This window comes from Heterodontus francisci, chromosome 33 (genome assembly GCF_036365525.1).
Source record: "Heterodontus francisci isolate sHetFra1 chromosome 33, sHetFra1.hap1, whole genome shotgun sequence".
NCBI classification, from domain to species: Eukaryota; Metazoa; Chordata; class Chondrichthyes; order Heterodontiformes; family Heterodontidae; genus Heterodontus; species Heterodontus francisci.
This window is the reverse complement of record NC_090403.1, coordinates 34522880-34550204: the sequence shown is the minus strand read 5'-3', so window position 1 is coordinate 34550204 and position 27325 is coordinate 34522880. Positions and strand designations below refer to the sequence as shown.

The following is a 27325-nucleotide window of genomic DNA, read 5'->3' as shown; positions in this document are numbered from 1 at the left end:
ACAAAGCAGCCTGCAAGATCATGCACCCCATTCACTACCTTAAACATTCACTCCTTCCACCACCGGTGCACAGTGGCAGCAAGATGTATATACAAGATGTAATGCAGCAATTCGCCAAACCTCCTTCAGCACCAAACCCGTGACCTCTATCACCTATACAAAAGCAAAATACTGCAGATGCTGGAAATCTGAAACAAAAACAGAAAATGCTGGAAATACTCAGGAGGTCAGGCAGCATCTGTGGCCAAAAAAAGAAGAGTTAACGTTTCAGATTGACCTGAAACATCACTCTGCTTTTCTCTCCACAGATGCTGCCTGGCCTGCTGAATATTTCCAGCATTTTCTGCTTTTGTTACCTCTATCAGCTAGAAGGACAAGGGCAGTAGGTGCATGAGACCTACCTGCAAGTTCCCCTCCCAAGCCACACACCATCCTGACTTGGAACTATATCGTTGTTCCTTCACTGTCGCTGGGTCAAAAACGTGGAACTCCCTTTCTAATAGCATTGTGGGTGTACCTACCCCACATGGACTGCAGCGGTTCAAGAAGGAGGCTCACCACCACCTTCTCAAAGGCAATTAGGGAAGGACAACAAATGCTGGCCTTGCTCACATCCCATGAATGAATAAAAATAACTTACTGCTTACCTTAACATCCAGCACTGCGATTTCCTGCTGGTTGGTTGTTGAAAGGAGGAAGTTGCTCATTTGGCTCTTCAAAGGGTCATCAACCTCTACATCAATGTCATAACAAGCAGTTTTCTTCTGATCATTAGGATCAACACTGTATTTAACCACACAATGAGAAATTTATTACCATATTTGCTTACTAATACAGTTGTTCGATGTGATTGCACACAGTACTGATACAATTCATTGGGCAGCTGTATTATTAATTGGATATGAACTACATTTTAGTTTCAGCAACCCGATAAAATCGCCAGTAATTCCCATCAATACTTTAGCACATTTATCACAACCTCTCACTGTTGTCACACACACTGGAAGTGTGATGATACAACAATCATGGACTAACTAGTTATGAAAAATGGACTTTATCTTTAAAAAAGTGAATCTTGATTTTAAAAGTGAACAATGGTCCAAAATGGCGACGGAAGAAAAAAGGGCCTTTTGCATATTCAAACTATCTGATAAAGACAAAGGATAAATCTTCAAAGCTAAATAGTGTTAATGGAACCCATCCTACAACTATCCTAAAACATTCCAGAATTGAGTGTCTTCTTCTGAAACAAAGGAGGTGTGAAGCAGTCACATCCTGGGCCTTGGTACGATCACCATGGGGGAAGAAACCAGAATGTCTCCTCACATGAGGTAAGATATAAAAATAGAAAGTGCTGGAAATACTCAGCAGGTCTGGCAGCATCTGTGGAGAGAGAAGCAGAGTTAACATTTCAGGTCAGTGACCCTTCATCAGAACTGGCAGATATAAGAAATGTAAAAGATTTTAAGCAAGTAAAGTGGGGGTGGGGCAAGAGATAACAAAAGAAAAGGTATTGATAGGACAAGGTCACAGAATAGCTGATCAGAAGGTCATGGAGCAAAGGCAAACAATATGTAAATGGTGTGGTGAAAGACAAAGCAATCGTACAGATAGGGTGTTAATGGACTGAAAACTGAACAGCCACAAGCACAAACATGAAAAAAAAAAGTGGGTAGGCACAGTAGAAACAAACTGAACAAACTAAAATAAAATAAACACAAAAAATAAAAGAAAAAAGAACTAAAGATAAAAGTAAAATGGGGGGGCCCATCATGCTCTGAAATTATTGAACTCAATGTTCAGTGCGGCAGGCTGTAGCGTGCCTAATCCGTAAATGAGATGCTGTTCCTCGAGCTTGCGTTGACGTTCACTGGAACACTGCAGCAATCCCAGGACAAAGATGTGAGCATGAGAGCAGTGAGGTGTGTTGAAATGGCCAGCAACCGGAAGCTCAGGGTCATGCTTTCGGACTGAGCGGAGGTGTTCTGCAAAGCAGTCACCCAGCCTCCATTTGGTCTCCCCAATGTAGAGGAGACCACATTGTGAGCAGCGAATACAGTATACTAAATTGAAAGAAGTACAAGTAAATCGCTGCTTCGCCTGAAAGGAGTGTTTGGGGTCTTGGCTAGTGATGAGAGAGGAGGTAAATGGGCAGGCATTACACCTCCTGTGGTTGCAGGGAAAGGTGCTGTGGGAAGGGGACGAGGTGGTGAGGGTAATGGAGGAGTGGACTAGGGTGTCGCGGAGGGAACAATCCCTTCGGAATGCTGATGGGAAGGGAGAGGAAGATGCGTTTGGTAGTGGCATCACGCTGGAGGTGGTGGAAATGGCGGAGGATAATCCTTTGGATATGGAGGCTGATGGGGTGGAAAGTGAGGACAAGGGGAACCCTGTCACGGTTCTGGGAGGGAGGGGAAGGGGTGAGGGTAGAGGTGTGGGAAATGGGCCGGACACGGTTGAGGGCCCTGTCAACCACAGTGGGGGGGGAATCCTCGGTTGATGAAAAAGGAAGACATATCAGAAGCGCTGTCACGGAAGGCAGCATCATCAGAGCAGATGCGCAGAGACGGAGAAACTGGGAGAACGGAATGGAGTCCTTACAGGACGCAGGGTGTGAAGAAGTGTAGTTGAAGTAGCTGTGGGAAGGTGACAAGGTAAAAGAGACAAAAGAAAATCCCATCAGAGAGAAGAGCACGAGATAAGATCTAACAGCTTTACCTTAAAAAGGACAGCCAGAGAGAGACAGGAAGAGATAGGATTGAGCAACATCTAACAGCTTGCATTTCCAACAAGCCAGAAAGCAAATGCCCTGCTGAAAAAAATCCAACAGCTACATTATACAACAGTGAGAGCTAGAAGTAACCTACCTTCTTCAACAGAACCTTCTATCGAGAGTAATCTACAATCATCTCAGATCTGCATCCATCTAGAACTTGATTCTCAAGAGGATTCAACAGGTTTATCATAGCCTTTCCTCCCACTGAAAATCACCTCCCTCCTTCCCTTTTCTATCAGTTTCTTCTTTTGTGTGTGTATGTGCACGTGCGAGTGAGTGAGTGGATGCGGTTGTGACGAATTCTGGATAAGCCGCATTGATCAATAAACAATTGATTTTCTGTTTTTTAAAACCTACAAGAAAACCTGCCACTGTCGATTTGAAAAATAAAACACCAATGGACTAGACTCTAATACAAATATACTTGTTATGGTTCGGTGGGGAGTTGAACAGTGGGAACCACCCATGTCACACCACGTGACCGTAACACTGTCCTTGGCCATTCAGCATATTCTTCCATCGTTCTTGGACTGCATGGCATGGTTATCACTCTTTTATCAGCTCTTTGATAGATTAATACCTCCCTCTGTTACCCTTCACTATTTTATCGTCTTTGCAGTTGCCACTGATACTTTGTCGTGTGCTGCAGCTCTGCTTTTCTGTCAGCGACTAGTTCTTCCTTGATACCAAAAGAGGCATTTTTATATCAGGCTAAAGATCAATTAGCCAGTGGTCGGTTTCGCCAAGAACCAAGTTAAAACAAAAGCGTTACAAGTGCTGCTTGATCTTTAAAACATTGTCCAGGATCGATCTAGATATTCAACTAATCATGTCATTGATCAATCCAAATATTCAGCAAAACCCTTGCTGGATGTGTCAGAACACCACTACTGCTTCACTTACCTAATCATGTGATTGATAATGATGGGGTCTGGATGCTGCAGGAGGCCGGCCAGTTTTATTGGAATTTCAGAGAATTTCATCCGCATGCAGTTAAAGATCTAAGAAAACAGATTCACTGTTAACAGAGGTGTCATGCAGGCCTCCACCTGCCAAGAATGAGACATTAATTTCGCCACATGAACATTGATTTTTAAACTGTTACTGGAGTAAAGAAAGAACTTGTTTTTAAAAAAAAACACCAGACCCTTGACTGGAAAGACATTTGCATAGTAACAGACAGTACTTGGAAAGGACAAAGGAGCCACTCCCTGCTCCAATTTAATCCACAATGGACCTTTGATTACCAGACGTTGAAGGTGGAGAGGCTAGCATTCTCAGTTAACTGCTCAGATGGCTGAATACATAAACAGACGTGGTCAGACCAGTTTAGTCACATGACTAACTGGCTGTTGGAGTTCTTTTGAATTTGAACTTGCCACAGAGAATTTGAACTCAGAAAGCTGTTTGCTCCTGGACTGGAAAAGACCTCTTGTGGCTGGCATGCCACCGCCTCTCTCCTGTCTGCTCCTATCTTTCTCACCAGCTTTGGAATCCATTGAAGACACAGGAACCCCAAGAGAGAAAAGTCTCCTACAGTGAACAAGGTTTAAGAAGAATACTGGGCCCCAATGAAAAGCAAGAATTACCTACAGGCAAGAACTACCTACCAGAGGACTACAGTGAGCTCAAAGCACAGTAACAAGAAACTCTTCTGATGTTGCCTTAAACCTCTACTTTATTTTTTCTTCTGCTCTTTTCTGTCTCTATTTGCATGTGCGTATCACAAATGCTTGCTAACGTGGAGTGTGGCATGTATCCATAGGCGTTAACCGAATTAGAGTTTAAGTTTAATAAAATTTCACTTTTCTTCTTTAAACCTGAGAAAACCTGGTGTGCTGGTTTCTTTCCCTTATAGTTGGAAAGCGGTGAACAAGGATTCACCAAGGGGGAGCTCAAAACACAGGATGTTTAAAAATTAAATCCTGTCACAATAAGACCAGGTGAAGGCTGAAAGAGACCCCTAGACACCTTTCTCACCTGGTTGTAACAGAGGAGACACAGAACAAGGGAAATGTAACTGTGTGAGGCTCTCAAGGCAGATCTCAGCTTCATTAACAACTAGGCTATTGAGGCATTGGTATTTATTATTGAGTTTGTATTACTTAATGAAGGATTCAAATTGACTCGCATATTAAACTTGTGTTTAAGCAGTTAGATTTCATATGAACTGATCCAATTGTATATAAAATATCACTGTTCAAATTAACCTAATACAACACAAAACACCTACTGAGTTAAGTATTAATTGGATTTGCACAAGAACACCAATGTGTGGAATAGAATGGGCAAAGAGACGTTAATTCCCATGAGACGAAGTTCCTAATTTCAGCCTTATTGTGCGGGTGATAATATGCGGAGACTGAGTGGAGGGGCGTTTTCAACCTGGCTTAAGTATGGCACTAGAAGAAGTCTAGATTAGTTGCCTGACCTCTGGGTGTAGTTGGTGTAAGGCCCTCTGAGAACAGTGTGGAGGGAGTGAGAAATAAAAATGAGGGACATACAACCTTATTGACAAAAATATTTCTGAAGTACTTTATTTTGTCATGATATCTTCATCTTCAGACTATAACACCTGCAGCTATTTCCAAGCATTTACTTTGTGAACCACATGAACTGTGTGTGATTGTGGGAGTGGGGAAGGGGGAGACAATATAAGATTTAAATCCATTAACCTGCATATATGCCAAGATGCTGATCTAACAGATCTTGGTGTTCTGATTGAGGATTTACCCAACAATGCGGCAGTGTTTTCTAAACTTCCAGATTCACTGAACAGAACTGAACCGATAGCGTGGGCTTTGAGGGCCACATTGTTAGGGTTCAGGGCTTCATCGAATCGTACAGCATGGGAGGAGGCCATTCAGACCACTGTGCCAGTGCTGGCTCTTTGAATCAGTACCACGCCACTGCTCTTTCTCCTGAGCCCTGCAAATATTTCCTTCACGTGGCCCCAAGGCAGCAGGTTGGACGCATCTGCTTCAGATACGATTCCTGAGAAGGATTGGACTTCAGCATATATGCACACAGGAACAAAAGCATTCTGTTATTCTATCAGTAAACTGTGAAACACTAGCAATTGGGTCAATGCTATGGAATACTCTGAACCTCCAATTGCTTTTGTTTGTGTATTTCCTTAATGTTTCAGGTTGGCTTACACTATGCTCTAATGACTGAATTGACTGCGCCCCATAAGTGGACAAAATCCTTCCAAGCTTCTATCCATGCCACCTGAACTGCCATCTATCAGATTTAAAACATCAATTTTTGATTTTCTTTCCCTCTTGGGGAAATTGCCTGTGCTCTCTCATCAGCTGTCTCCTAATTACTGAGATGAGGAACTCACTCCATGAGCAATCATGGGCTGCACTTATGCATATATATTGCAAATAAGAACTCTGGCTCTCTGTTGGAGTGAAGTGTTTCTTACCTGCTTAAAGTAGCGATTGCAATTGATGTATTCCTTTTCATGGCTATCCTGCAGCTTGTTCTTCTTGATGTATAGCCACAGTGCCTGCATGATGTTAGCCCTTGTCTGAGTGTGGACACCCAGCAAACGAGCCAACCGGGCATCCAGTTTATACTGTGGGGGCTGAAGTGGAAGACAAGATTACTTGTGATCATAGGCTGCACATTTTGTTCAGTTTCACACAGTTCTATTACAGGCATTTCCTGTCCGTTGTAGCAGAAAATCACATGAAGTAAAACTGCCACCACCTTGACAAGGCTGTCACTGAAGAGCCAGAACAATGAAAAGCTCTTGCCAGAAAACAAATATGTTCCACACTACAGTGGGGGGAGGGCTACAAACGTAACAGGATTGAACAGCTCTGTTCACTGCAGAGATGGCTGGAATATTCTCATAGTAAGCGATGCTATTGGATTTCCTTAATTATCTTACAGCTTTGTAACCAATGGTATTTTTGTCATCCTCCAAACTAAAATGACTTAGTGCTCCAGCTGTGTTTCCGAGCTTTTAGAATCAATTCTACACTAATTTCCACTTTGCAGCCTTCTTACAGAAATGGACTGAACTATTTATCTGCTGTGAGCATTGGCTATTTTTAGCTTATTACACAATAGCGAATTTTAAGATACTTGCCTCCAATCAACACGAGTGCAGGTACTTGCGAGTCAGTCTATTAATATCACAATTTTTTTGGTTAAATTGGGTATGGTGCTGCAGTGGTTACATTACTGGATTAGTAAGCGAGAGTAGATGAGCTCAAATCCTACCAGATTGAGAATTTGAATTCAGTTTTAATAATCTGGAAATAAAAAGCTAAGACAAGTGTAAAGTGACCATGAAGCTGTTGGATTGTCATAAAAGCCCAACTGGTTCAGTAATGTCATTTAGGGGGGAGGGAATCTTCTGTCTTACCCAATCTAGACTATGGGCTGGATTTTATGACGGAGGCAGGGCTCCCAGCGCCAGGCCGAAAAGACATGGGTGGTTCCCCACCTTTGCATTTTTTCTGAGTAAATCTCTAATCTTTTGGGGTCAAAGTTTAAGGAGGCAGGATCCTCATCCCTTTAAACACTTAATCGGGATGGGGATCCCGCCCCAAGCTGCTGGCCAATCACAGGGCTGACAGCTCAACGGTATCAGCAGTGCCACCAGGAGCAGTGACCACTACCGGTACTGCAGAGGCCTCGGACACAGGCCCAGCGCTGGAACCTCGGATCTGAGGTAAGTGAGGTGGGGTTGCTGGGGCCGGTCTGGAAGGCCTCAGTGAGGGGGGGGTGAGGGAGTGAGGGGGGGGTGAGGGGGTGAGTGTTTGGTCTGGGGAGGGGGCTCCCGGGGGGCACAGTGGTTCCCATCCACTGCTGCTCTGATTCCCCGGCACCAACTGCACCCCACCCCACCACGCCATGGAACCCGAGGTCGGTACTGCCCTACTTGATCTTCCCGGGGGCGGGATAGGCCGACGCTGGCCTTCCCGCCCAGAGGCCAATTGAGAAACAAAATCCAGCCCTATGTGTGACTCTAGTCCCACATCAACACAACTGCCTCTTAACTGTCTTCTGAAATGACATAGCAAGACACTCAATTGTATCAAACCACTATGAAGTATGAAGTTATTGGAGCGACTTTGACCTCTGGACTGTAGTGGCTCAAGAAGGTCCACCGCCACCTTCTCAAAGTAAATAGGGAGGGGCAATAAATGCAGCTTTGCCACATCCCAAAAATGAATCTTAAAAAATTAACTGCTTAAGAAACCAGAGACATTAGCACTTACTGCATGAAGCAGCTTTTACTTCTGCTTCATTGGTGAATCCAATGAATCAAGAAATTCCTACCTGGTGGTCCAGCATCAAAAGCAGGGTACATTTCACATTCACGTCTCCTGGTCTTTTCACCTGAAAGCCGTCAGTCTCCTGAGTAGTGGGCATCCTATGCCACTGTAATCCACATCAGTTACAAGTCAAGTAACACAAATGCCACAGAATTTTTTTAAACCCCTACCATTTTTTTCTCCTGTAACTATTTACACTTGAGTTGGCAAGGGACCATCTCTCAGGCCTCTGTTTACGCTGCCTCTGGGACACTCACCAATGGCACCTCTGGCTTTCCTACAGCCAGTCTAATTAGTGTGGTCAGTGGCTGGAGAGGAATTTACTCAAAATGTAGCAGATTGCATTTAATAATCCTGTAACAAACACAACTTGCAATAGTACCATTAACAAAGAAAAACCTCCTGAGGTCCTTCTTAGAGGCGGAAGTCAAGAAACAGACATTAAGGCAAGGAAGCGGAGATTAGAATGGATGAACAAAAGGTTGGTCAATGATGTGAATTTGATGGAGGGTCATAAAGGAAGCGAAAAGGAGATGGAGGGAAGAAAGGATTTAGGGAAAGAATTCCAGAGAGTAGGGCCTAATTGGCTGATGGCCCAGTTGTCAATGGTGAGGCAAAGGGTGAGGGATGCCAGCATCAAACTTTGTGGGGTGGTTTCAGGACCGGAGGTGGTTACAGAGAAAGTGAGGGTTGAGGCCAAGAAAGGGTTTAAACACAAATATGATAGTATTAAATCTGAGGCACTGGAGGATTGGTCCACACAGCATAATCTTTTTCAGTTGAACATTTAAATAGTGTTTTAACGATGTACTTTTACCTGGGTAATAACATTGATGCACTGGGGCAATACCATGCAATAGGAGTTTTCCTTGTGTGAAGATAATATTGAATTCACCCACTAAGAAGGAGTAGCAAAGCTTGGAAACATCACCTTGAAATTGTGTCCATTAATGGTTTCAGTGCTGGTGTTAGTTGATAATCTTTTCTTCCCCTCTATATATCTACACTGAGGCCTGTGTCTATACATGTTACTCAGCAGCCCAAATCCTTCTGCTGAGCAAACATAAGTTAGCCATACTGAAAGCTGCAGGGTTGCTATCATAATCCATTTTAGGGTTTGGAACATAATATAGATCAACAAATATTAACAAAGGGAATATTTTGCACAGTCTGGGCTGCCAGCCCTTTTGCGCAGTATTAATTTTGCTAACAGTCATTTAATTCCTCTGAGGAAAAAAGCAGGGAGGCAGTCGCAAAAACACACAGCATTTCTCACCTCCCACAATAGGAACAGATGGGAGTCACTATCATACACGTAGTAGCAGCTGTCAAACACATTCACACCTTGTACAGAGCGATCAGATTAGCTTTATACAGGGTAAAACAAATCTGGTGAAAGCCAACAAACAGGGGACTTTACACAATGTGTCACGATGACTGATATTTAAGACACGGGTAAGGAAAATGCATACAGTGAATGATTGAGCAATAGTGAAGGAGTAGCAGTCGTCTTATGTATGCCTCCTGCTGTATAACTGGCTTATCTGGCTGTGTAGTGACAGCATTATCCTATGTTTCTGTATTGATTGTTGTGATGTATTACTCTACATGTTATGTGTATGGATGTTAAAGCAGTAATTTTAAATTTGCGGTGGCCTGGTCCGACACAAATATCCCACTGTTATTTCTGACAGTGAAAATTTCCTGATTAACAGAATTAGTGCTTCCTGTGAAGCGAGGGGGGAGGAAATAGCACAGTGGACCCGTCTTGTTATTTAACCCAGTTGTTGCCGAGCAGCTGATCATACCTCCACCAAGTGATTGTCTGGTCCATATAGATCTTTGTCCAATTCGATAACCAAACTCTTGAAAAAGGATGAGAATTTCCTTTTCACTTTTCCAGGCTGGAAAAGGGAAATGACAGAATCAGCACATTTCAGTTACCTGGTTAATGCACCCCTGTTTAGAAATGGGCATATTGCCATGGCAGAATGTAATCTACTCCTAAACGTCAGCCAACACTACTCAAGAAACCTGCCACTAAGGGGATTTCTGTGGCTCAGTCGTTCATTTTCTCTATCTTGCTGAGATTGTGCTCCATGCCTTGCTCTGGCAGCACAGCCAAGATCAGGAACTCACTACACCAAATATCTTGGATGTAATTACCATGCCCTTGCAGCTTTGTACACTAGTACACTGCATCCCTATGCCCAGCTCCACCACGTTATTTATATACTCCGTTTATCTTAGTGTTGTAACAACTCTATACTGTGAGATGTTATACAAATTGAATTGGGTCATTTATGTCAAATATATACAGGTGTTCCACCTTCAGATGGCTTTACAAAATATAGAAGGTGCAGTTTCTAAATCTATGAAAATAAACTCTACATTATATGGTAAAGACCAACATATGTCTGGTTGTGGTTTGGTTTTGAGGTTCTGGTAATTGCTAGTTTCAGACTTACAATTTATGATTTCAACATAATCTCTCAACTGGAATGAAGTCTTATAACCCTCTGCTGGACAGTCAATACACTCATTGTGACCCAATGCCAAGCATCCACTATCCTCTTAGTATAAGTTATGCTTTTTTTTTTAGGAAAAAACATTATGTATACTTGTAGCGTTCACTTAAGAGTTCTATTGTACAAGCCCCTCCAATAGCTTCATTCTCAGTTACTTGTTCAAAAAAATACTGCTCCTGGTATTTATTAAAAACAAGCAGATGGTATGTCATTGTGATTGCACTTGCCGTACCACAAAAAAAACAATCTCTGCTGTTGACATATTTTACACCATCATTTAGTACAGGTACCCAGTGCAGGACAGTCTAAATCCCACTTACATCATCAAGTAGCTTTCCTTCCACCCGAAGCTCCCATGATGCAACAGTATCTCCTTCGTCACCCTCGGGCTTGGCTGGAGTGAAGGTGTTGGAGATGTAAATCCTTAGTTTGCGCTTTTGCTGAAATGAAGAAAATACTGACTGTCTCAGAAACTTTTCAATGTGGGACATCTGCAAATAATAGTCAGGCCATCTGTTAATCCTCCGAACAACTGGGCGGCACAGTGGCGCAGTGGTTAGCACCGCAGCCTCACAGCTCCAGGGACCTGGGTTCGATTCTGGGTACTGCCTGTGTGGAGTTTGCAAGTTCTCCCTGTGTCTGCGTGGGTTTTCTCCGGGTGCTCCGGTTTCCTCCCACAAGCCAAAAGACTTGCAGGTTGGTAGGTAAATTGGCCATTATAAATTGTCACTAGTATAGGTAGGTGGTAGGGAAATACAGGGGCAGGTGGGGATGTTTGGTAGGAATATGGGATTAGTGTAGGATTAGTATAAATGGGTGGTTGATGGTCGGCACAGACTCGGTGGGCCGAAGGGCCTGTTTCAGTGCTGTATCTCTAATCTAAAAAAAAAAACGTGTGATCTTTGTGAGATTAAACATTTGCAAGTTGGTGACCTTTCATCTTAGCTGGAAAATGTTAAAGATGCAACAGGTTTTAAGCAAGTACAGAGACAGGGAAAGAGGGGAGGAAAGAACAAAAGTGAAGGTCTGTCATAGCATGGAAAGCAGGAAAGCTTAAATGACAAAAGGGATGATGATAAAGCAAGACAAAAAGGGATGGCAATGGAACAAGTAAGGAAACAAAAGATGGGCCTAGAGGAGGTGTAAATGGGAATTGCAGAATCATTACCAGCAGCTACTGTCCAAAATAAGGGGACAATGTTGAGTCTGAAAGGATGTAAAGCACCTAATCGAAAGATGGGGTACTGTTCCTCGAGTTTATATTGAGCTTCATTGGAACAATGTAGGAGGCTGAGGACTGAGAGGTCAGAGTGGGAGTCAGCAAAGAATTAAAATGACTTGAGACTGGAAGCTCAGGGTCACACGCTGGACTAAATGGAGGTGTTCCGTAGTCATCTAATCTGCTTATGGTCTGCCCAGTGTAGAGGCAACCACATTGTGAGCAGCAAACATATTATAATAAATTAAAAGAAGTACAAGTAAAACATTGTTTCATCTGGAAGGAGTGTTTGGGCCCAAGGACAGTTGGAAGGGAAGAGGTAAAAGAGCAGAAGATGCATCTCCTGTGCTTGTATGGGAAGTGTCATGGGAAGGATAGCTGGTATTGGGGGTGAGTAAGGAGTGGGCCAGGGTGTCGTGGAGGGAATGGGGGAATGGTCTCTTCATATTGCTGAAAGGGGAGGGGAAGATGTGTTTAGTGGTGGTATCACATTGCAAGTGGTGGAAATGATTAAAATGTGGAAATGGTGGTGGGTGAGCTGTTGAATGTGGAGGCTGATGGGGTGGAAGGTGAGGACAAGGGGAACCCTATTGTGGTTCTGAGAGGGAGAGGAAGGGGTGAGAGCAGAAATGCAGGAAATGGGACAGACACAGTGAGGGCCTTGTCAACTACATTGGAGTGGGATCCTCGGTTGAGGAAAAACAAAGACGTATTGGAAGCACTGGTATGGAAAGTGGCATCGTCAGAACAGATGTGACGGAGACAGAGAAACTGGGAGAATGGAGTACAGTCTTTACAGAAAGTGGTTCGAAGGAAGTGTAGTCAAGGTAGCCATGGGAGCCAGTGGACTTATAGTGGATATTGGCCGTCTGAAACTATGAAAGGCCAACTCAAACTATAAATCCTCATTCTTGAGCTAGGAATGTTGGACCACCTGCTGCAATTCAGTGTCTTCTGGTCAAGACAGCAGAATGCTTTTGGCCAAATGGCTGCAGCTAAGCCATTTTGTGATTACCTGAAGTCTCCTTTTCCTCCACCTGAGGTGGAACACTGCACATCATGCATTCAGCAGGTCTGCAGACCTGATCACTTAAGTAATGGACAGAAGCAAGGGGGAGCTATGGAACTCAAAGGAGATCAAATACAAGTGGAAGAGAGTCCAGTCGTGAACTCACAACCTTATGTTTGATAGAAAATGACCTCCCCAACCAGAGGTGCTACGCTGGTGCATTGGTTGGTTGTGTTTTCTGGAAACCTCTTAATCTGATAGAAAGTCTGAACACCAGTGAAACAGCTAGTAAAAATATCATTCTGTTAATGTTCTGATTATATGGCCTTTGCTTTGAGGCTTGTTTCATTAAACACTCGAACAGTTGTGAGACACTCCTGCTGCACAATGAAGGAGAATGACCCTGCAGAAGTGAGAAGAAAGAATGACACTTTGGAGATTATTAAATTCTGATTGGACAATACATTAGAATTCCCAAACAATGTAATTAAATTGAGCTTTTTGAGGAGCTGTACCATTAGGGGTTTCTTCATAGACTCTTGAATCTCTAGCCGTTTCCTCATAATAGTCTGATCCAGTTTGCGCTCAAAGGCTAAGAGGTCCATGTAAGCTTGGGATTCGGGAACAAGTTCTCGGATCTGAAAATTAAAAGGCAACAACCTATCAAGGCTGCTTTGGACTGAAACAAGAGCAACTGTACAGTAACTAGTTTCCTTCTGATGTTGCCTTAGAAATGTTTGGTTTATTAATGTTTTCTGCTGTGTTGTCACTGATTACAGTAAGATGTAATAGTGAAAGTGTGAAATTTTTGCATTATATTCCCTTGAAATTTCAAGAACATCCAGAAGTACATTTATAGACCTTATTCCCTCAAATTCGTTTGGAGTGAATATTTTGAACTATACACTAAAGAGAAATGCTGGTGCTAACAGGTCTGGGGATCAAAGACATTATTCCTTGAAAAGTCAATAGCATTTAGGGTTTTTAAGTAGGAGCATAGAGTACAAGGCAAGTTAGGCCACAGTTAGTATATTCTGTGCAGTTTTTTGTGCCCCATTGTAGAAAGGACAATAAAGCCAGTGTACTGTCTAGGGTCCCCAGCATGATAACACATTTGAGAACTTACATTATTAGAACAGACTTGAGATACTGGAGATTATTTCCACCGAAGCAGTGTGGTGAACAGTAGACTTAAGAGGTTTTTAAAATTTATGAAGGGTTTTGATAAGGCAAATTGGGATAGACTATTTCTCTTAGTTGATGATTCAGTAACAAAAATCTTCTATTGTAGAGAGGTGCTGATCAAATGAAAAAAACTGACCATGGTTATGAGGCACTTGCCCACACAAGTAATCTCTTTAAGAAGCTAGTTCCACAAAGGAGCTTATTTTCTATTACTTGCTAAGTTCAATGAAAAAAAATAGAAAACAAGATTTTCCGCTTTACATTTGGCTCTAGTTTTTCCTTAAAATTAGTCTATTGCAGAAAATATATCCCCAGGATACCTGACAGCTGGCATTGTAGCATTGTGATAGCAAGTAGTTATCATTGTTACCAAAAAGGGTGCTGGGTGTCAGAACTACCCATGTGGGTTATTGGCCAAATGCATGGCATCTGGACACATGAAGCATCCTTCTGCAGTGCCATCCATTAGACAGATTGTAAACTGATGTGTGGGGCATAAAAAACATCCTTCTGGAGAGTTTGCTGCTATTGGATGACCTAGGATCCCTCCGTTTGGCACCCAAGACAAGCTTGTGTAAGTAAATCTAAAAAAAAAGCACTATCCAACACTTGCCCTTTGTGGTAGAATTTTGTCAGCCATCTTCCGTCTTTTGACACTGCAGGTACCAAAGGGACATTGTTAGATAACAATACTGATTGAACATTAAATTCATGCCTTTTAAACATCAACTGAACATATGAACTCATGCTTGTTATACATGACTCTCCTGTATTTTAAAAACATTTTTTTTCTTATCGAGTATTTGGCTGTGCAACACCAAGATGTCTTTTCAGGGACATGGCATTCTTTGCTCATTTTGTAATTATCTGTAGACTAAAGCTCACTTTATCCTTTGCCCCATCAAGCAACTCCATGGTAAAGTACAGCAAGCTTGGTTGGGCTCCCTCTACTATGCCTGTTGGAAACTATGCCATGGTAAAAAGTGGATGGAGCTCTGGTAGAACAGTATTCCAACCATTTACTGCTCTTGGCAGAATGGGTGGCCAGGAATGGAAAATGTTAATGGGATGTTTGGCACAGACAATCCTGTTCCCATTTGACATCCAGACTTTCCACCTGGAGTCACTGGACAGTGATCAGGAGCAGGAAGCCTCCCTGATTTGTCTCCCCCCTCCAATCCCAGGTGGATAGAATTTTACAGCATAGGAGGCCAGTCTGCCCATCAAGCCTGTGCCACTCTTGGAGATCAGCACAGACACAATTATTGAACAGTGGTCCTCTGAAGCTATCCCTTCTCTTTTACATTTCTATCTAGGGTACAATTTGATCTTTTCCTTCTGAGAGCAGCTGAACATAGCCATCAATATCTGAAGCAGCTGCAGATGATTTCAAAAAAAAAAATTGATTTTATTTTCTAATTAATTAATAATTTTACATCATGCACACCAGCCTTAAACAAGGCTTTTGACTTTCTGGCCTTCCACTGAAATGGAGCTACATTCAACTCATTCGAAGTTTTAGGCAGGAATATGAAAAGCCACACTGAAAACTGACAAGCAGGGAAAGGGTTAAGAGTTATCTAAAACACTGTAGTATGTCCATTCAGACTGCACCATCCTACTGGGTTCAGTCTAATGGTGAGATGTAAAGTATTGTTCACCATAAAATAAAGATAATAATGCTGGCAATTTACTACAATGGCAAAAGGGTATTGTGGGTCACACTGACAAAATTGAAAGATCAATATTTGAATCCTAGGCTACTGCTCTTGTTGAAATACTCTATCAAAAACTGTTTGCCATTGAGATATCTTGTCTATGGTCCTCCAAACGTTAGAGCAAAGCATGTTAGGGGTCAGCTCACCAACTGCAGAAGTTCAAATGGCACTAGGGCAAAGCTTTCTGCTGTTCCGTGATAATCAACAGTATTCACAGAATGGCAGCGTCCTGAGGTAGGGGCAGGAGAACCAGGATTCCAGTGTCGTTGCTTTTATACTGGTCTTAAAGGGGCAATCGTACTATCGGTTCCCAATGCACAGGTTTCCAGCACTGTAAACCTGCCAGATTTGCTAGGTATGGCCACTGGGAAGACTCTTTTTCGCCAGTCTTCTCGATGTTCCAGACTTAGCAAATCTGGGAAGTTTATATTTAGGATTTTCATCGCTCTTAACACTCCATTGCGGCCACATATTCCAGCCCACCTGCAGCCCAGCCCTATTTCAGGAGCGAGGCACAGGATGTTGAGCTATCATATCTGTCCACAAGGCGGAGACAGCAGTGAGGCAAATTTCTCCCATGTGGCTTTGTAGAAAGTCTGGATGTCAGAATAGTAGCAGGATTGGGTTCAACCATGATGTCCTCTATGCCAACATCCCATACATTTAAAAGTAAATTAAAGTAACCCACACCTTTACTTCTACATTTGGTAAGGAACTTATTACATGCTTTTTTTCTTGCCAATTTTCTGTCAATTTTGTCCCCTCCTCTCTTATAGATCTGACTCCTTGCTGGGGCAGTGTTCCACAGGTGCTGATTGCTTTCCCAGTACCTTTTCCATGTGCTCTTACTCATACATAATATATATATATATATATATAAACTCGACATTAGTGTCAGCAGGCTACTCAACTACAGAGGGCATCATGCTACACATTTACATCCTGTGGCAGTCACTGGATAAGTCAAGAATGGAAACCATGGCCAATTTTCTCCTCCAAAACCTAGAGATGCTGTGACCAATTGTAGCACCCTACTACTGCCAATTCTGAGATTAGACAGATTGGCATAGATGTGGCAATGAAGCTGGAACCTTCTTGGTGTATATGACTCATGCACGCACTGGATAAATGGAGATGCATTGGGGAAGCCCCAGGTTATAAATTTTTAAAGCATTCCATTGACTTGGCTGTTCTCTCTGAAAGGAGTGAATACATGCTTTGTTTTCTGTATAAGGGGACCTGGGCCTCCTTTCCAGTTTCTTACCCTCTCCCACGATTCTGCATTGACTGTGGAGGCTGCTGCTGTGGAAGCAGACGTTTACGAAACGGGTCCATCATTGGCTGCGGAATACCTGGCCTCATGGCAGAGCTGCCCATGAAAGATGAGCCAGGGGGCATGCCCATCTGCATTCCTGGCATTCCCATGCGAGCTCCTGGTGGCATCCCTGGACGCTTGGGGGATGGGGGGGGAAGAGGAAGAGGGTAACCAAGAAAGCATACATAACATTGTCACAAACAGGTAATATACTTAATCAGATAGATAACATCTTTACAGAAGTGCCAGGCAAAGATGAAAGTGGAAGGGTGATGGCTCTCTTCATCCATATCCTTCCTGATTATGACAACAGACCAACCAACCCAGCTTTATACATTTGAGTGAGATACTTTAATTTGGTTCAATAAGTTAACGTTAGAGCCTATCATTAAACTATCCCACAAGAACACAGGAAATAGGAGCAGGAGTAAACCATATGGCCCATCGACCCTGTAGTGCCATTAAAAACGAACATAGCTGATCTTAGGATTCAACTCCACTTTCCTGCACGCTCACATATCCCTCGATTCCCTGAAAGACCAAAGGTCTGTCTATCCCAGCCTTAAATGTATTCAATGATGGAGCATCCACAACCCTCTGGGGTAGAGAATTCCAAAGATTCACAACCCTTTGAGTGAAGTAATTCCTCCTCATTTCAGTCTTAAACGATCAGGCCCTTATCCTGAGACTGTGCCGCCGCATTCTAGATTCCCCGACCAGCGGAAATAACGTCTCAGTGTCTACCCTATCCAGCCCCTTTAGAATCTTATATGCTTCAATGACCCTCTCACTCATTCTTCTAAACTCCAGAGAATACAGGCCCAATTTACTTAGTGTCTCATCACAGGACAACCCCCTCATCCCAGGGACCAATCTAGTGAACCTTTGCTGCACTGCCTCCAATGCAAGTATATTCTTTCTTAAATGTAGAGTCCAAAACTGCACATAGTATTCCAGATGTGGTCTCACCAAAACCCTGTACAATTGTAGCAATACTTCCTTATTCCTATACTCCAATCCCCTTGCAATAAAGGCCAACATGACATTTGCCTTCCTAATTGCTTGCTGTACGTGCATGTTAACTTTCTGCGTTCCTTGTACAAGCACACCCAAGTCTCTTTGAACATCGGCACTTACAAGTTTCACACCTTTTAATAAATATTCTGACTTTCTATTCTTACGACCAAAGTGCAAAACTTCACACTTCCCTACATTATACTCCATCTGCCATCATATTGCCACTCACTTAACCTGTCTATATCTCTTTGTAGCCTGTGTCCTCCCCACAGCTTACCTTTCCACCTACCTTTGTATCATCAGCAAACTTAGATACATTACTTTCTGTCTCTTCATCTAAGTCATTAATATAGATTGTAAATAGCTGAGGTCCCAGCACCGATCCTTGTGGCACTTCACTATTTACTGCCTGCCAACTTGAAAATGCCTCGTTTATGCCCATATGTTGCTTGCTGTTTGTTAACCAATCATTTATCTATGCTAATATATTACCCCCAACTCCATGAGCCCTTATCTTGCCAATTAACGTTTTGTGTGGCACCTTATTGAATGCCTTTTGGAAATCCAGGTATACTACATTTACTGGCTCCCCTTTATCTACCCTACTAGTTACACCCTCAAAAAGCTCTAATAAATTTGTCAAAAAGGATTTCCCTTTAGTAAAACCATGTTGACTTGTTCTAATCTTACTGTGCTTTCTAAGTGCATTGTTAGACTTCCTTAATAATAGATTCCAGCATTTTCCCAATGACTGATGTTAGGCTAACTGATCTGTAATTCCCCATTTTTTCTCTCCCTCCTTCCTTGAAAAGTGGTGTAACATTTGCTAACTTCCAATCTGATGGGACCTTTCCCGAATCTAAGGAATTTTGGAAAAATCACAGCGAGCGCATCCACTATATCTGCATATTATAGAACCCTAGAGTGTAGGCCATCAGGTCCTGGAGATTTGTCAGATTTTAGTCACTTAAGTTTCTCCAATACTACTTCTCTGCTGATATGAATTTCCTTAATTTCTATACTCTTTTTAGCCCATAGGTTACTGTCTATTTCGTATGGCTCTTGTGTCTTCTACTGTGAAGACAGACACAAAATATTTGTTCAATGAATCACAGAATCATAGAAAGCTTACGGCACAGACAGGCCACTTGACCCTCTGCCATTTTCACATTTTCCATGATAATTTCTCCTGTCTCCGCTTCTAAGGGACCAACAATTACTTTAGCTACTCTCTTCCTTTTGATATACCTAGAAAAGCTCTTACAATCTGTTTTTATATTACTGGTTAGTTTACTCTTATATTCCATTTTTTCCTTTTTTTAAATCTATTTTTGGTGGCTGTTTGCTGGTTTCTAAAACACTCCAAATCCTTTGACTTGCTACTCTTTTTTGCAACATTGTAAGCCTTTTCTTTTCATCTAATACTATCCTTAACTTCCTGAGTGAGCCATGGATGGGTCTTTCTGGCTGAGTTTTTGTTTTTCAAAGGAATGTATTTTTGTTGAACATTTTGAATTGTTTCTTTAAAGGTTTCCCACTGTTCATTTACTGCCATACCTTTTGGTCTATTTACCCAATTTACCTTAGCCTTGGCTTTAATATTCATTTTTGTGATTGGAGCATGTCACTTTCAAACTTAACATGGAATTCAATGGTACTATGATCACTGTTTCCCAGTGGATCTTTTACTATGATATTGCTAATTAACGCTGCTTCATTACACAATACTAGATCTAATATAGTTTTATCCCTAGTTAGTTCCACAATGTATTGCTCCAAGAAACTGTCCAGAAAACCATCTACAAACTCATCTTCTAGACCACTCCTGCCAGTTTCATTGTCCCAGTCTATATGAAGATTAAAATCCCCCACAATTATTACATTGCCTTTGTTACAAGCTCCAATAATTTCTTTGTTTTTCCCCATCAGTCTGTCTGCAAGTTTTAGAAAAGGGAGCTTGTAGGTTCTTCCACATGTGGGCAAGGTCAGTTAAGCCAGTTAGGTCTACATTGTGTATTTTGCAATGCCCCTTTGATACCCTTTCCTGGTGCTAATTTTTGGTACACAAAATCACAGTTGCATACCAATTAAATCACAAGGTAGGGGTAATGTACGGTTCCTTAGTGTCTTCCAAGCCAAAAGTTATAATATCTGTTTATATGTCTCTGTACCAATCTCCCAGAAATTCCCCACATCTCACATACATTCCTATAATTTGGATCTCACCACCTCCACATGGCCTCTATAACTTACCACAATCTAGAATTCAGATCCTATGGGAAAACTTTTCTAAGACCATGGCAGGGCCTCACACTCCATCAGTAGCTTACTGTAAAATCGCATTTTCACTGTTCACAATTCTCCATCCACGTGGTACAAACATGATTTTCCATTAAGCCATCAGTTGCATGTGAGATATTGTTGCTGGCACGATGTCTCGTCAAACTTCTCCCCTTATTTCCTCACAGCTCTCACAATTCAGATCACATACCTCATCCATGCCAACTGAATTCAGTTTTTACATCTCCCCTATACCCTACAATTCAAATCTCATATATACCCTTGCCCCAAATAATTTGGATCTAATGCTTTTTCTAAGATACTTTAATTCTGCTCCAGGTCAAATACAGTAAGTTGAGAGGGGAAGTGAAGAGGAAAATACGATTGGCAAAGAGACAATATGAGAATAGAATGGCAGCCAACATAAAAGGGAACCCGAAAACCTTCTAAGAGCATATAAATAGTAAGAGGTATGATGAGGCCTATTAGGGACAAAGAGGGTGAAAAATGCTTAGAGGCGCAGGACAGGGCTACAATATTAACTGAGTACTTTGTATCGGTGTTTACTAAGGAAGAGGATACTAACAAAATATTGGTAGAAGCGGAGATGGTAGAGGTAACGGATGAGGTGAAAATTGTTAGCCAGGATGTACTGGAAAGGCTGGCTATGCCTAGAGAGATTAAGTCGCCTGGTTCGGATGGCTTGCATCCCTGTTGCTAAAGGAAGTGGGGGTGCAGATAGCGGAAGGACTTGCCATTATCTTCCAATCTTTCTTAGATACAGGGGAGGTGCCAGAGGATTGGAGAGTGGAAAATGTGACACCCTTATTCAAGAAAGGATGTAAGAGCATTCCTCGTAAACACTTCCAGTTTTTCTGTCTCCATTGCATCAGTTCTGATAATGTTACCTTCCATACCAGTGATTCTGAAATTGTCCTTTGTCTTCAACCGAGGATTTCCCTCCACTGTGTCTAACAGGGCCCTGGTCCATGTCTGTTCCATTTCCTGCACATCTGCTCTTACCCCTTCCCCTGCCTCCCACAACCACGATAAAGTTCCCCTTGTCCTCACCTTCCAGCTCACCAGCCTCCACATTCAACAGATGATCCTCTGCCATTTCCTCCACTTCCGGCATGATGTCACCACCAAACAGATCTTCCCCTCCCCTCCTCTTTCAATGTTCCGAAGGGACCATACCATCTGCAAAACCCAGGTCCCCTCCTCAATCAATCCAGCACCCACCTCCACTTCCGATAACATCTTACCAGGCATAGGCAGGAGGCAACATCTGCTCTTTTACCTGCTCTCTTCTCACCGTCCAGGCCCCAAACACTACTTCCAGGAGAAACAGCGATTTACTTGTATTTCTTTCAATTCAGTAAACATTATTCGCTGCTTTTATGGTTTCCTCTACCTTGAGGAGACCATACACAGATTTGGTGACCGCATTGTGGAACACCTCCTTTCAGCATGTCCCAGAGCTTCTGCTGCCTGTCATTTTGATTCTACTATTCCCACTTGCAACAATTCTCGAGCCATCTTGTGTTTATTTATTTGTCCCATTGCCATCCCCTTGCTCCATTATCCATTTTGTCATTTAATCTCTTTTGCCTTCCACCCTATTACAGACCATGATCTTTTGTTCTTTCCTCCCCTCCTCCCTTTCCCTGCCTCTTGTACTTGCTTAAAACCTGTTAAAGTTCCAACTTTTTCTAGTTTTGACAAAAGATCATTGACCTGAAACACTAACTCTATTACTCACTCAAAAAATGCTGTCTGACCAGCTGAGTATTTCTAGCTTTTCAGTTTTTATTTCATGCTTTTTTGATTTGACTCTCATGACTCTTCAAAAAGGAGGCAAGTATAAAGCCAGGAAATTAAAGACCAGTTAATCTTATTACAGTTGGTAAACTACCAGCCTATAATACGAGATGAAATTACTAAGCATTTGGAGAGATATGAGTTAATCAGGACCAGTCAGCATGAATTTCGAAAGGAAGGTCATGCTTGACTAACCTAATAGAATTCTTTGAAGAAATAGATAAATTAAATTGGGTTTGTATGTTTTTCAAAAAGCACTTGATATGACATGAGACTTATGGCAAAGATAATGGCACATGAAATAAAGGAGAATAGGGCTACATGTACAGAAAGATGGTCAGAGGACAGAAAGAAATATGTAAAGGGAGGATTCCCACTCTGAAAAAAATGTGGTGAGTCACATTCCACAGGGGTCTGTTTCGGGGCTGCTATTACTTCCAAATACATAAATAATCTGGATTTAGGATTTCCCCCTAATTCACCTATCAGCCACCTGTCCCTAAAATTCAGATCCCGTTCCTCCCATTGTCGCTAGAATTCAAATCTACTACCTCCCCATGTTCCTATAATTCAGATCCTCTCCCCCCGTCCCTATAATTCAGATCCTCTTCCTCCCTGGTCCCAATAATTCAGATCCCCTTCCTCCCTGGTCCCAATAATTCAGATCACCTTACTCCCTCCCCATCCCAATAATTCAGATCCCCTTTCCCCCGCCCCCCCGTCCCACTAATTCAGATCTCCTTCCTCCCCCAGTCCCTAAACTTCAGATCCCCTTCCTCCCCCGTCCCTATAATTCAGATCCCCTTCATCCCCCCATCCCTATAATTCAGATCCCCTTCCTCCTCCCGTCCCTATAATTCAGATCCCCTTCCTCCTCCCGTCCCTATAATTCAGATCCCCTTCCTCCTCCCGTCCCTATAATTCAGATCCCCTTCCTCCTCCCGTCCCGATAATTCAGATCCCCTTCCTCCCCCAGTCCAGATAATTCAGATCCCCTTCCTCCCCCAGTCCCTATAATTCATATCCCCTTCCTCCCCCAGTCCCTATAATTCAGATCCTCTTCCTTCCCCGTCCCTATAATTCAGATCCCCTTCCTCCCCCAGTCCCTATAATTCAGATCCCCTTCTTCCTCCCGTCCCCTATAATTTTAAACCCCTTCCTCCCCTGTCCCTATAATTCAGATCCCCTTCCTCCCCCAGTCCCTATAATTCAGATCCTCTTCCTCCCCCGTCCCTATAATTCAGATCCCCTTCCTCCCCCAGTCCCTATAATTCAGATCCCCTTCCTCCCCCCGTCCCTACAATTCAGATCCCCTTCCTCCTCCCGTCCCTACAATTCAGATCCCCTTCCTCCCCCAGTCCCTACAATTCAGATCCCCTTCCTCCCCCAGTCCCTATAATTCAGATCCCCTTCCTCCTCCCGTCCCTACAATTCAGATCCCCTTCCTCCTCCCGTCCCTACAATTCAGATCCCCTTCCTCCTCCCGTCCCTATAATTCAGATCCCCTTCTTCCTCCCGTCCCCTATAATTCAGAACCCCTTCCTCCCCCATCCCTATAATTCAGATCCCCTTCATCCCCCAGTCCCTATAATTCAGATCCCCTTCCTCCCCCAGTCCCGATAATTCAGATCCCCTTCCTCCCCCAGTCCCGATAATTCAGATCCCCTTCCTCCCCCAGTCCCTATAATTCAGATCCCCTTCCTCCCCCAGTCCCTATAATTCAGATCCCCTTCCTCCTCCTGCCCCTATATTTCAGATCCCCTTCTTCCTCCCGTACCCTATAATTCAGAACCCTTCCTCCCCCATCCCTATAATTCATATCCCCTTCCTCCTCCTGTCCCTATAATTCAGAACCCCTTCCTCCCCCAGTCCCTATAATTCAGATCCCCTTCCTCCTCCTGTCCCTATAATTCAGATCCCCTTCTTCCTCCCGTCCCCTATATTTCAGAACCCCTTCCTCCCCCATCCCTATAATTCAGATCCCCTTCCTCCCCCAGTCCCTATAATTCAGATCCCCTTCCTCCCCCAGTCCCGATAATTCAGATCCCCTTCCTCCCCCGTCCCTTTAATTCAGATCCCCTTCCTCCTCCCGTCCCTACAATTCAGATCCCCTTCCTCCCCCGTCCCTATAATTCAGATCCCCTTCCTCCCCCGTCCCTATAATTCAGATCCCCTTCCTCCCCCGTCCCTATAACTCAGATCCCCTTCCTCCTCCCGTCCCTACAATTCAGATCCCCTTCCTCCTCCCGTCCCTACAATTCAGATCCCCTTCCTCCCCCAGTCCCTACAATTCAGATCCTCTTCCTCCCCCAGTCCCTATAATTCAGATCCCCTTTCTCCCCCGTCCCTATAATTCAGATCCCCTTCCTCCCCCGTCCCTATAATTCTGATCCCCTTCCTCCCCCGTCCCTATAATTCAGATCCCCTTCCTCCCCCCGTCCGTCCATATAAATCAGATCTCTTTCCTCCCCCTGTCCCTATAATTCAGATCCCCTTCCTCCCCCAGTCCCTATAATTCAGATCTCCTTCCTCTCCCGATCCCTATAATTCAGATCCCCTTCCTCCCCTGTCCCGATAATTCAGATCCCCTTTCTCCCCCAGTCCCCATTATTCAGATCCCCTTCCTCCCCCTCGCCCATTATTGAGATCCCCTTCCTCCCCATCCCTATAATTCAGATCCCCTTCCTCCCCATCCCTAGAATCCAGACCCCCTTCCTCCCCCTGTCCCTATAATTCAGATCTCCTCTCCCACTGTCCCTATAATGCAAGGCATGTGATGGCGCTCATGTGCCTCTCGCCAGTACAGTATCGACCACGTGGGAAACGATGGTTTTATATATATTCACATTGTAGAGAGGCGAGTCCAGGTTGCCCGTTTTTGGGGGGATGGAGGTCTTTGCTTTGCCCTCCTCGGGCAGTGCTGGAGCGGCTGCTGTTTGCACGGTGCGGGCTACGGAGCAGCCACCGACTCTCCGCGATCTCTGAACAAGGCTTTTGAATGCGACACTCAATGCGGAAGTAAAGCGAAACGGGAACAAAAAAAAACATTCAGCAGGAAGGATCGGGGAGGGTGCTTTTAGGCCGAGTTTCAGTTAATTTCAACACGGCACACGATAAATACAGGGAGACCTGGCTGGGGGTCAGTTCGGAGCTTCTCTCATTCCCAATCTGACAGGCAGAGCTGCAGCAAACTCTTCATAAAATAAAATCATATTTAGAGCTATTTCATTTCTCTTACACGTGTCTAAAGCAAATATCATGACCCCCCCCCCCCAAAAAAACAAGGTTAATCTTAAATGTGATGCAAATTACTAATGTAATTATAAAGAGATTGAGAAATAAAATTAAATAGCAGCGAATAAAAATCGAATAAAAGATTTGACTGTTTCCCCTCGATAAAACACTGGTCTTGTTTGATTCTCAGGAGAATGGGGGTCAGTTTCAGTGGTTTCCGATCGATCAATGCAAATACATAAATAGATAAATTAAAAGAACAGAAGTTGGAAAGTTTTGCCTTAAAAGTTGCAATGGGGTGGGGGGATACTCACGGAATAAACGCCGCCGGCACCCATCGTCCGAAAGACTGGAGACTGCTGCTGGAGATTAAGGGGCATCCTGACGGCTTGTCCTGGCATGGGATTCATTGGGTTCACCCCCAAAGAGGGATTCATCGGACTCCCTGGGTTCATGGGGTATCCTCCGCCTACTCTTGTCGCCATTTTTCAAAGTATGTGTATATATAAAACAAAAGACTTAATCTCACTCAGCTCCACTAACTCTTCCTCCCACAAAAGATCCCAATGGCTCAGCTGTCACTTCGTGCAAATCACTCCTCCAGTTGATGGTCACAAGCCTCCGGGGCGCAGGAAGAGAGATTTGCTTTTGCTCCACAAGTATTCCTGCCGGCTACATTAACGCTTTTTAAAAAAAAACACACACACAGCATTTAACAACAGGCACAAAGGTGGCAATGTTTGGTGTCATCATTACCCATAAACCTGCTGGAGAGCAATAAGCCCCCATTCTGCTGGCACTGACACATTTTCTAAAGTGCCTCAAAACCAACAACGTCTAAAGATAAAGATCAGAGTGTTTTTGCCAGACTCTTGTTTGCGAAGAGCTGTGCCTCCCGCCCACTCTGTGGTTTTGGCAGATGGGTGGGGATTGCACAAGCAGGTTAAGCATGGAACTCTCAGGCTGCGCGCCCTCTGTCTACAGTTAGCAGGAGCACTTTACCGGGCAGATCTAAATACTGTGCTGTCCAGTGAGCAGAAACTGCCAGGCTGCGCCAGGTAAGTGCAGGAGCTCTGTCAGACTGAACCCTTTGCATTGGAAACCGGACGAATCCAACGTACATTTCCTCAACTATTTCAAGCAATACGTTTACACATTTCTAGAATATCTTTAGCATTTCACTAGACATAATGATGTATTTAATAAAAGGGGAAGTCTTCACAAGCAATGATGACCAGAGGATTTTTTTTTACCCCAGAACTGTTCATAAAAGTTCTTAAAACACCTTCTTCCTGAAAACCAGACAAATCTAACACATAAGAAAGAACTGACATTTCTAAAGCACCTTTCACGACCTTAGGATGTCTCAAAGCACTTCACAGTCAATTTAGTCCTTTTTTTGTGCAGTCACTCCTGTAATGTAGGAAACACAGCAACCAATTTGTGCACGGCAAGGCCCCACAAACAGCAATGAAATAAATGACCAGATATTCTGTTTTTAGTGATGTTAGTTGAGAACTAAATGTTCAAAGTATCTATTGACTGCACTGTGTCAGCCACATAATCCAGGCTGATGCTTCATTGCAGTACTGAGGGAATGATGCACTATCGAAGGTGATGTCTTTCGGATGAGATCTTAAACGGAGTCTCCATCTGCTCTCAGGTGGATGTAAAAGATCCTCTGGTGCTATCTGGAAGTAGAAGAGCAAGGGAGCTCTCTGATGTCCTGGGCAGCATTTATGGCTGCTGTTATGATCAAGTGAGGAGGGGTCAAAGGGCTCTCTTTTCCCTCTTCTTGTTTGACCACAACACGGTTTATTTCTTTTATAAAGCGAATACGCTTGCCAATTCAGTGAGTTTTTGACTATTTATGCGCTCTGGTCATAAAATAATCAATCGGACATGTTTTCTCGAGTTTAACAAAGA

General features: G+C 43.4%; 1 protein-coding gene across 2 annotated transcripts in view; it reads right to left on the bottom strand.

The window, feature by feature from the left end:
* The window catches only part of smarcd2 (SWI/SNF related, matrix associated, actin dependent regulator of chromatin, subfamily d, member 2), a 43411-nt gene extending 17112 nt beyond the window's left edge, over nt 1-26299 (bottom strand). Inside the window, exons 1-10 of one of the 2 annotated variants that reach the window (XM_068013291.1) lie at nt 25714-26299; nt 16997-17184; nt 14628-14670; nt 13345-13467; nt 10922-11041; nt 9882-9977; nt 8078-8179; nt 6207-6368; nt 3680-3777; nt 648-783 (exon numbers count right to left, since the gene is read on the bottom strand). In XM_068013291.1, coding sequence (XP_067869392.1) covers nt 648-783; nt 3680-3777; nt 6207-6368; nt 8078-8179; nt 9882-9977; nt 10922-11041; nt 13345-13467; nt 14628-14670; nt 16997-17184; nt 25714-25884 — 1239 coding nt within the window. In that variant the 5' untranslated portion in view covers nt 25885-26299. The remainder of the gene's footprint in view (nt 1-647; nt 784-3679; nt 3778-6206; nt 6369-8077; nt 8180-9881; nt 9978-10921; nt 11042-13344; nt 13468-14627; nt 14671-16996; nt 17185-25713) is intronic. The other variant, XM_068013292.1, reaches the window with a different exon arrangement.
* Nucleotides 26300-27325: the final 1026 nt, after the last annotated feature.